The 9,058-nt window shown below is 58.4% G+C and overlaps 1 protein-coding gene across 1 annotated transcript; it reads right to left on the minus strand.

Annotated features, from left to right (window-relative positions):
- Positions 1 to 5,537: 5,537 nt before the first annotated feature.
- Positions 5,538 to 8,795, minus strand: TMEM125 (transmembrane protein 125). The gene is made up of 3 exons (XM_007117442.3): positions 8,702 to 8,795; positions 7,247 to 7,396; positions 5,538 to 7,000 (listed from the first exon to the last, which is right to left on the minus strand). Exon 3 carries the CDS (start codon positions 6,852 to 6,854, stop codon positions 6,195 to 6,197), a length of 660 nt encoding a protein of 219 aa, XP_007117504.1. The 5' UTR covers positions 6,855 to 7,000; positions 7,247 to 7,396; positions 8,702 to 8,795; the 3' UTR covers positions 5,538 to 6,194.
- Positions 8,796 to 9,058: the final 263 nt, after the last annotated feature.

Below are 9,058 nucleotides of genomic sequence, written 5' to 3' on the forward strand. Positions count from 1 at the left end.
GCACTGAGCAGGGAAACTGACAGAGGAGGGTTGGTCTGCAGAGGAAGATGTGGCAGGAGAGCTTGGCGAGAAGCCGCCAGGGAGGAGGGGAGCCCAACCCCAGCCATTGTTCCTCAGTCCCGACACAGCTGACACCCTCGGAGGCCCGGGAAGGCCCTGTGTGGGCCCCAGCCCGAGACCCCGGAGAGGAGGCTGAGTAGCAGAGCATGTCCTGGCCTCCGGGGGAGGAGCTGCTGGGAACCCAGGTGGGTCTGTCCCCTGCCCTCATGCGTTCCCAAGGTCCACCTGGAGGGGCTGCCCTGCCTGCAGTTCGGGGCTAAGAAAGAGCTCGGCTGTCCCCGTTTTCACATCTTCTTGGGGACTTGAGTCAGAACCTCTGAGGGATTCAGGAGGAGGTAAGGGCCCAACCCCAGATTAGAAGTCACTTTTCTGAGCCCAGCACCGGGAGGGGTTGGCAGGGAAGGCTTCCTCTCAGAACCTGCTGCGGGTGGCAGGAAACTTGGACCCTGAGAGCAGCCCTGCTGGATTCCCCTGAGGAATGGTTCCCACTGAGCTCTGCATGCCTGGCCCCAGGCACGAAGAGGGAGCACCACCTGGGTCCACAGGTTCAAAGGCCCGGGGATGCTGGAACTGCTGGGAGGCCTGGCACTCAGCCAGGCTGCCCTTGTCTGGCTTCAGACCCTGATCCCAGCCCATCCCAGCCCATCTCTGCCCCTGGCCCTGCATCCTGTCCTTACCCCTCAGCAGCTGGCATCACCTTCTCTTCCCAGGGAGCCCCAACCCAGACCTGACTGCAGAGGACAGCCTAGCTTCCTGGCTGCCTCATCCTGCTGCCCCCAGAGTAAGGCCACATCCATTGTCCTTGTGTGGAGGCCAAAGACAGGGGTCACACAAGCCACGGACGTGAAGTTGAAGAAGCCCAGCGGAGCAGTAAACTGGGTTGAGAGCACAGACTATCTGCATTCAAATCCCAGTTCTGCCATCTACCTGCTGTGTGACCTTGGGCAAGTTACTTACCCCCTCAGCGCTCCAACTTCTCCTCAGTAAAATGAGGATCATAATAGTACTTGCCTCACACAGTTTTAGAAGGATTGAATGAGATGTGTAAAGTAGAACAGAGCAAGCATCTGCAAGTATTAGCCATATCTGTATGGGCACTTGCCAGGGCAATTGCTCCCCAGGACATGTGATCAGTCTTAATCCTGAAGGAGGAGCTTGCCATGCCTCCTCCTCCTCATTCTCTCCAGGCTGGGATTTGAACTTCTCTGTTTCCCAGGACTCAGGTCAGAAGATCCAGTTCAGAACAGCAAAGGACTTGAATTAGAAGTTCTGATGCTGTAGAATATAAAAATAACGACAACAATAACAATAATAATACTGATGTGTTAGCACTTCCTGACAACCTCCCTGCTGGGCAGGCACCCCATTTTATAGACTGAGAAGTTGAGGCTCAAACAAGTTAACTGCAACTTGCCTGCTTCACTCAGCAATAACGCCCTTATCTCACCTCTAAGTCATGATCAGACAGACCCAGCGAAGGAATCTCCTGGTAGCTGGACTTGTTCCCACCCTGCCTGGGCTGGCGCCCCTCTGCCCCGTGTGAATGGGGGCCGAGAAGTTCCAGGTTTGGGAGAGCAGGCTGTGAGGGTAGAAGTGGTATGTCCCATCCCTGGCTGGGGAGGGGACCAGAGTGGGCCGGTCTCTGCTATGCCCAGGGCAGTCTCACAGGTCCCGGGGAGCAGTCCAGAAGGCAGCCCAGTCAGTGTGCAAGAACTGAGCTTGTGTTGGTCCCCCGAGGCCCGGAGGAAGCTCCTCGAGGGGGGCCTGAGGTCTCAGGTGGGGTGTGACTGGATTGGATATGATGGAAGGACCACCTGGACTGGAACACATTTGGAAATTTCAGGAACATGTTCTTCCAGGATCCAGCTTCCAGGTGGCCCAGGAGGAACATGTGGCAGGTCTCTTTCCCTTCACCTCGCCTGCCGCCCAATGGGAGCTTCTAGGCGATCCAGACCTCTCTGTGCCGTCTCCAACAGCTCCTCTTGTCTTTTCCCCCAACATCAGTTTAGATTACAGGGCCCTTTATGTCAGCCTCCCTCTTGCTAGTATCCTCAGCTTGCCTGCCCTGTCATGTCACCATTACACACTCCAGGTGACACTCCAACCTGAGGCCTGCATCCCGCCCTCCGCGTGCTGTGGAGGAACCTCCCCCTCGCCGCCCCCATCGCCCAGGCCCTGCTTCCGTTCCTGCCTGTTCTCCAGCCTCCCGCGGGCTCTCAAAGCCTTCAGCAACCTCGCTGTTTTCTTGGTCATTCTCGGCAGCAGGCTCCTTAAAATGGCCTCTGCCTCACAGAGAGAGTAGTTGTCAGTTTCCTGCTACAAAACCCACAAACCTTCCTGTCCACATTCTTACTTCTCTCCTATCAAAATAGCATTGTGAGCCCAATCCCTCCATTGTGGGCTCGGATCCACCCTCCCCGCCTCCCCGCTCAGGGACTTGAAGACTGCCCTCTTCTCTGCCTTGTGTCTTCAACTTCTTTTTCAATCATCATGGACCCATCACATCTGTCCCATCCTAAAAAAAGCTCCTCCAGGTAGTTAGTCACAAAGACCTGTCGGTGCCACCTTCTGAGCATCCGTCGAACCTGTCCTGTCTGACTCTGTCCCAGCAGCCACCCCGTCGTCCGAGCCGCGTCCTCTCGCATCTGGAGGTGACATCAATCCACCAACTGATTTCCCTGCCTCCATTTTTACCCCTTCCAATTAATTCTAATTGTCTTAAAATACAATTCCGGCCAGGCCATCCCTCTGCTTACAATCCTTCGCTGGATTCCTCTTGGCCTTAAGAAACTGTGCTACCTGCTAGGGAGCCTCTGAAACCCGGGAGGGGCCCAGGGATCCCCCCCAGCTTCACCCTTGCCTCTTACCAGCTGATACTCCATGTTCCCACCAGGCAAACCTTCTGTGGTTCCTCGAAGGAACCAATTCTTTTGTCTCTGGGCCGTTCTGCTATTCCTTCTTTCTGGGATTCTCTTCCCAACCTTCTTGACCGGCTGCTTCTCATCCCTCAGGGGCCAGCTGAGATGGCATTTCTGGGGCTGTTTGGTCATTTTTTTTCCCCGCTAAGACCAATCCCAGCTTCGCACTGCAGCCAGCGAGTCCCCAAATCCTATTCTGCTCAGAGTACCCCCCTAATTAAAATCTTTCCGTATTTCTCAGCGTCCCGAGGACAAAGTCCAAATTCCTCAGCTGGGCTGACAAGACCATTTGACAGACAGGAGTAAAGGAGGCATGATTTCGCAGGAGCAAGGTGGAGGCTTCTCACCCCACGACTCTTATTTTCTCATGGCGAGTGAGGGAGGCCAAGTCGTCTGCAGAGAGCAGTGTTGGGGGCTGTGAGGGGGTGATGTTGTGGTGCGAAGGGAGTGGAGAGAACTTGAGGGCTCTGTGGGAGCAGGAGCTGGCCAGGGAAACAGCGTAACTGGTGAGCCGAGTTTCAGACCTGGTTGAGGTTGGTGATGGGAAATCATGGTGACACCGGGCTGCCCGGCTGTGCAGATTTCTCTAGTAGCTGGTCGGTGTGAGGGTTTATCCACGGAGGGGATTTTGCTGGGAGGGTGGGACCAAAGGTCAGGGGGCTAAGTTGTTGAGGACTCTGTCAAAGAGTGGGTGACATGATGGGTCACAGAATCTGAGCCAGATGGGAGATGAAAACAGAATGGGCTGCTTCAGAGGGACAGAGAGAGAGCAGAGGGGCCAGTGGATGACTGGTTGCCATGGGGCCCAAGATGGGGTTTAGTGCACAGCTTTGAGCACACAAGCTGGAGGTGGGAGGTTGTGGGGGTCGGCTTTAGTGAATCAGGAAGTATTAGCATTTCCGCCCCACCTGGGCCTCCACCCAGCTCCTACCATCCTTCTCATGTGGTAGTTGGGTGTGTACATGCCAACTTCCACTGCCCTTTGGAATAGGTCCACGGTGTCCTCTGTGGGCACTAACCATGCTCCTCATCTGGCATCCTTCCCAGGAGAGCCTGACACGGGCCTGGCCTACAGTATCTGCTCATCTAGACATTTTCCTGTGTAACTCTTCCCCCCTCCCAATTTTCTGTGTTTCTGTTTTCCTTTAGTTTCTTAAAAGAAATATCGTGAAAGAGTCTAACCCTGTCTTAGCTGAAAAGAAACAGGATTTATCCCTGTTTAACAGGAGGAAGAGGCATTCTGTGGTCCTCTCATGGCCCAGGAATTGGGTGATAGCGAGAGCTCCCTCTTGGGAGCCCGGGAAGAATGAGAGTTTCTGGGGAAGACAGTGCGGGGCCTCAGGAGGGAAAGATTCAGGGCCGACAGTGGACAATGGCCTAACTTCCCTACCCTTCCCAGTTATAGGTGGGTCTCACCAAGCCGAGTCCTTCATCCGTCCATCCACACCCTACTATGTGCCCAGGCCCGTGCCAGGAGCCCCCGTGGTGGAGTCACGACAATGCTCCTGGGTGTATTGAGGAGAGAGGGAGGCCTGTCGTGTTGGGGAGTCTGCACACTAGCCTGCAAAAGCAAGGGGGAACCTCGGCACGTGAGGTCTCTAACCTGGATGCTGGGTGGAGGGTGAGACGGGCACCTAGTTCAGGGTAGAGAGGAGAGGGGCTCACATTTGAATACGTGGAGTCTGAGGCGCACGGAATTCCCGGTGCACCTGGCCTTGCCCTATTCTCTCTGCTCACGTTTCTCCCTCCCAGGCCTGGCAACACCCTTTCCCTCATCCATTGGCTTAGTGTTTTCTCCAGGAAACTGCCTTGATCTTGGCAAGTTGAAAGCAATTCTCTCCTGTCAGAGCCTCTGTAGCTCCACATTTAACACCTCTTAGGCAACACGTCTGTCTGGCTTCCCGGCCTCTCTTGGTGTCCCCCGTGGGGCTTCCTATAATCTTCATTTTGTGAAGCAGCAAGTGATGAAACAGTAACTTGTGCCCTTGGGCGTTCCTCCCGTGGACCTCTGTCCTTGTCACACAGGAAGTGCCCGTGCATCCAGAAAGGGAGAGCCCTTCCAGGGCTGACCCCAAGCAGGCAGGTACTCTCATGCCCAAGTGGGCGTCCGACACCCCTCCCGTGCCTGGAAACCCAGAGGCAGGTCAGCCGGTGCTGCAACTACAGTGAACAGGATGTCCTGGTTTCAGAGGTGGGGTTGGGAGCTGCAGCCTCCAGAGAACCCAGGCGATAAAACCCCAATACTTCCAGGCTTCATCTGGAACCAGCACATAAGCAAATGAGGACTCACCATCCTCCCTGCCCGCAGCACCCTCTCCCTGGGACCAGAGATGCACTACCTTCCTGAGGCTAAGCATCCCCTCATCCCGTCTCCCCTCAGGCTTCCTAGTACCTAGGAGGAGAGACCACAGGTCTGGCTGAGGACACCTTCAAGGCACCTTAGGTCCGCCTGAGGTAGGCACGACGTGTTCCCTTTGGGAGGGGTGGCTGGGGGGTGAGGGGAGGGGGAGGGGAGGGAAGGTCTCTTGGTGAGATGGTGAGATAAAGACAATACCACTAACAGCACCCACCACTTTTATTGCACATCTGCCGCGTGCCGGGTCCTTCTATACATAATGTCATTTGATCCTAACAATGGATGACCGTGACCATGACGCTCAAGAAACCAGGGCTCAGAGATGGTAAAAGCCACTTGCCCAAGGCCCCCAGCTGGTGAGTGGTAGAGGGGGGGACTGCAGCCCGGGGCTCTCATGCCGGAGCCTGTGTTCTGTCCACCCTGTCACCATGCAGTCTCCTCGATAAAGGGGCTCACTGGCGCAGTCTCTGGGGTGGGCAGCATTCTCTCCTGGGGAAATCCCTGACAGGCGTTACAGGGCAGAGTTGCCTTTGAGGGGTGTTAGGGATAGGGGCCAGGGATCTTCAGGGATCCCAGACCCTTCTCTGCCTAGAGGCCCCGGACACAGACAGGCAGACTGACGGTTCCACGAGCTCCAAGGAGAAGCAGTTCCCTCCTCGTGCCGTGGGTGTGTGGGTGCAAGTCGGCCCCTCATCACAGTCACACAGTCCCTCAGAGGGCTGAGCGGTCCCGGGGACACCCACGCAGTCACTCTCCCCTTGGTGCGTGTGTGCACACGTGTTTGCACACGCCCTCACTTGCGCCCGGGCACGGCTCTGTGGAGGCTGAGGCGGGTTGCGGGAAGGAGGGCCCGGGCTCTGTCAGATGAGGCTGGCGATGCTGGACGTGGTCTCGTGACGCTGGCCAGCGGACAACCGTCCTGAGATGCTGAAGACGCTGCCATTCCCACTGTGGTCACTGTGGGCGGAGGGGGCGGCTGCACGGCCGGGGGGACAGTGTCCGCTCACGGCCACCTGATACAGCAGCAGGCCCAGCAGCAAGAGCGCACCTGAGGCAGCCAGGGTGACGCCCACGGACAGCATGGCGGCCAGCGGCCGGGCAGGGGCAGGGGCGGCGGCCAGCCCCGCCAGCGTCAAGCCGGTGACCAGCAGCACCAGGCCGCTGAGCAGCACCACCAGGGCGTCGGCCCCGCCGCCGCTGCGGAGCAGGGCCACGTGGCGGGGCTGGCGGATGCAGTTCATGTCCTGCACGGCCGAGCTCATCAGCTGCTTAACCAGGACCAGCAGGGCCAGAAGGCAGAGCGCTGTGCCCACCGCCAGGCGCCACTCGCCCGAGCGGCTGCTGGTGGAGGACAGCAGGGCCACGCCCCCCGCCCCACAGCCCGCCACGAGGCCCACAGCCACGGCGAAGCAGAGCGCTGAGCGCCGAGGCTGCTGGGACCACCACAGTTCCACCTGCTCCGCCAGCACATCCGGCGGCAGCCCCCGGCCCCGCGGGGCCTGAGCCCCTCCCTCAGACATGTCTGATCCGGCACGAGTTGATCTGGGCAGAGGGCCGCGTCAGGGGGCAGAGGTACGGATCATGGCCTGCAGCCCCCACTACCTGTGCGGCAGCCAGAGGCCCAGAGTCCTGTTCCTCGCACGGTCCAGGGGATGGTCACCATCACCTGCGGGGGGAGGGGAGAATCACACTTGCTATCTCCCCGGCCCACCTGCCCCTTATGATCTCTCCTGGGAGCCTTGGGGATGGTCCCTGGGAATCTTCCCTTGTCCCCTGCAACCAACCCCCACCCCCAGGAAAACCTCCTCCCTAGCACTGCCCCCTCGGGAATGCCTCTCCAGAGATCTCAGGAGAGCTCCCTCCACCCAAAGCACCCTCACCCATCCAGGGAACCCCCTGCCCCGTCCCTGACCTCTCTGGCTCTGGCTGTCTCAGTTGCCTGTCCCATCCCGGCTGGCCGAGGGAGCTGGTGCCACGGTGGACGATGGGACTGGATGGAGACCCAGAGATAAAGCCTCATTCAGCATCCGACTCACATGGCCTCAGCTGTCACCGCTGGCTCCTGGGGGGAGGGTTGTGGGGAGGGAGGGGACTTATGACTTAACCCTTCTGCAACCAGCTGCCTGACCCTGAATCTTCTCTCTCTGGGCTGCGACTCCTTCTCCGTGAGTCAGGATCTGACCCCCAACACCCCATCCCACCTCACAGGCATGGCTGCTGGTTCCCAAATCCCTCTCTCTCTCAAACCCAGATCTCCCTCCCAAGCTCCAAGACCCATAGGCAATTGTCACCTTGATGTTCCACAGGCACCTCTGATGCAACAGCTTCCAACCCAAGCTTGTCATCTTTCCGCAAACCCACTCCTCCTCTTGTGTCCCTCGCTTGTGCATGTCACCTCTAAACATTTCTCTGTCCCCCCGACTCCCTGCCCTCATCCTCCTGCTCCTGTACTTCAACCTCCCTCCCCCCAACTTCCTCACTGGTCTTCCTGCTTCCCCCACTCGTCTCCCTCTCACCGCACTCCCATGCCATCCTCATCCACGATTTCTCTAAAGTGGTACAAAGGGAAGGAGGGCTTTGGACTGGACCCCCAGCCGCAGTCCCTGCCACCGTGGGTGTGTGGGCGAGGGACCTCGCCGTGGTTCCTCATTGAACACGTCCTCCAGAGGCCAGTCAGCATGACTCCCACTGGGCAAAGTACAGCAGCCCGGCCCCTGCCCTCAGGGAGCCCCAGTTTATAGCAGGTGTGTCCCTGTGATGAGTGCTGGCTGTGGGTTAGTCAGAAGAGGGGCTTGGGGGAGGTCAGAGAAGCCCCCAGTAAGTTCACCTCTTGGAGCTCAGGCTCCTTATCTGAAAAGTGAGGACGATAACTTTTATCTTGAGGGGAGGGGGCATTAAAATCTCCAGGTCAGAATTCCAGTGGGAATTCTAGGGCCCGCATAGATGCCCAGAGCATGCTTTCTGAATAAAAGAACACAACATTCTCTCCTCCCGTTTACGATGGGACTCCTGCTTTATATATAGGACGCAGGTGCTGGATCATTTGGGACTAGGACTTCATGGCTGTACGTGGGTTACACTTCTGATGAGGTATCCGTCCTCCACAATCCCTCAGCAGGGGTTGCCCGGCGCACGAGGTAGGAGGGGCAGCTGCAGGTGCCCCCAAGGGATGTGGGGGAGGGGCCGAGGGAGGGGCCCTGGAATCGGTCCCAGCATTCCCCAGGGCTGTGACTTCACGGGTCTGAAAGTGCTTGCACAGGTGTGCCGGGACCATGGGGCCAGGCTGGGGGTGGGGTGGAGGCTCTCAGGGGAAGAGCCAGTGGGAGACGGTGAATGGTGGGGGTAGGGGGGACCACGGGGCACTCACAAGACGCCTGGAGGTGCTGGATCCGATCTGAGCAGGCAGGGCGGGCAGGTGGGGCGCTCCAGCTCTGTTTCCGGGGAGGCGCTTCACCTGCCTGACCTGCACCTGGGTGAGCTCAGGCGGGGGGCCAGGGGGAGGAGGATCAACAGGTGTTTCCAAGGCGGGGCCTGAGCCGATTGGCTGACGCGGCGCTGCTCCTTCTGCTGGACTGAGGCATTCCTGGGAAGGGAGGGGCTTCTGTCTCCTGCTGTTAGGGCACGAACACAATTTCCAGACCAGGGCAGCAGTAGGAATGTTGTCCATCTGCCCCAGAGCCCGGGCCCGAGCCCATCCCCCAGCTCCAACCCAATTTAGCTTTAG

Source organism: Physeter macrocephalus, chromosome 3 (genome assembly GCF_002837175.3).
Source record: "Physeter macrocephalus isolate SW-GA chromosome 3, ASM283717v5, whole genome shotgun sequence".
Lineage (NCBI taxonomy): Eukaryota > Metazoa > Chordata > Mammalia > Artiodactyla > Physeteridae > Physeter > Physeter macrocephalus.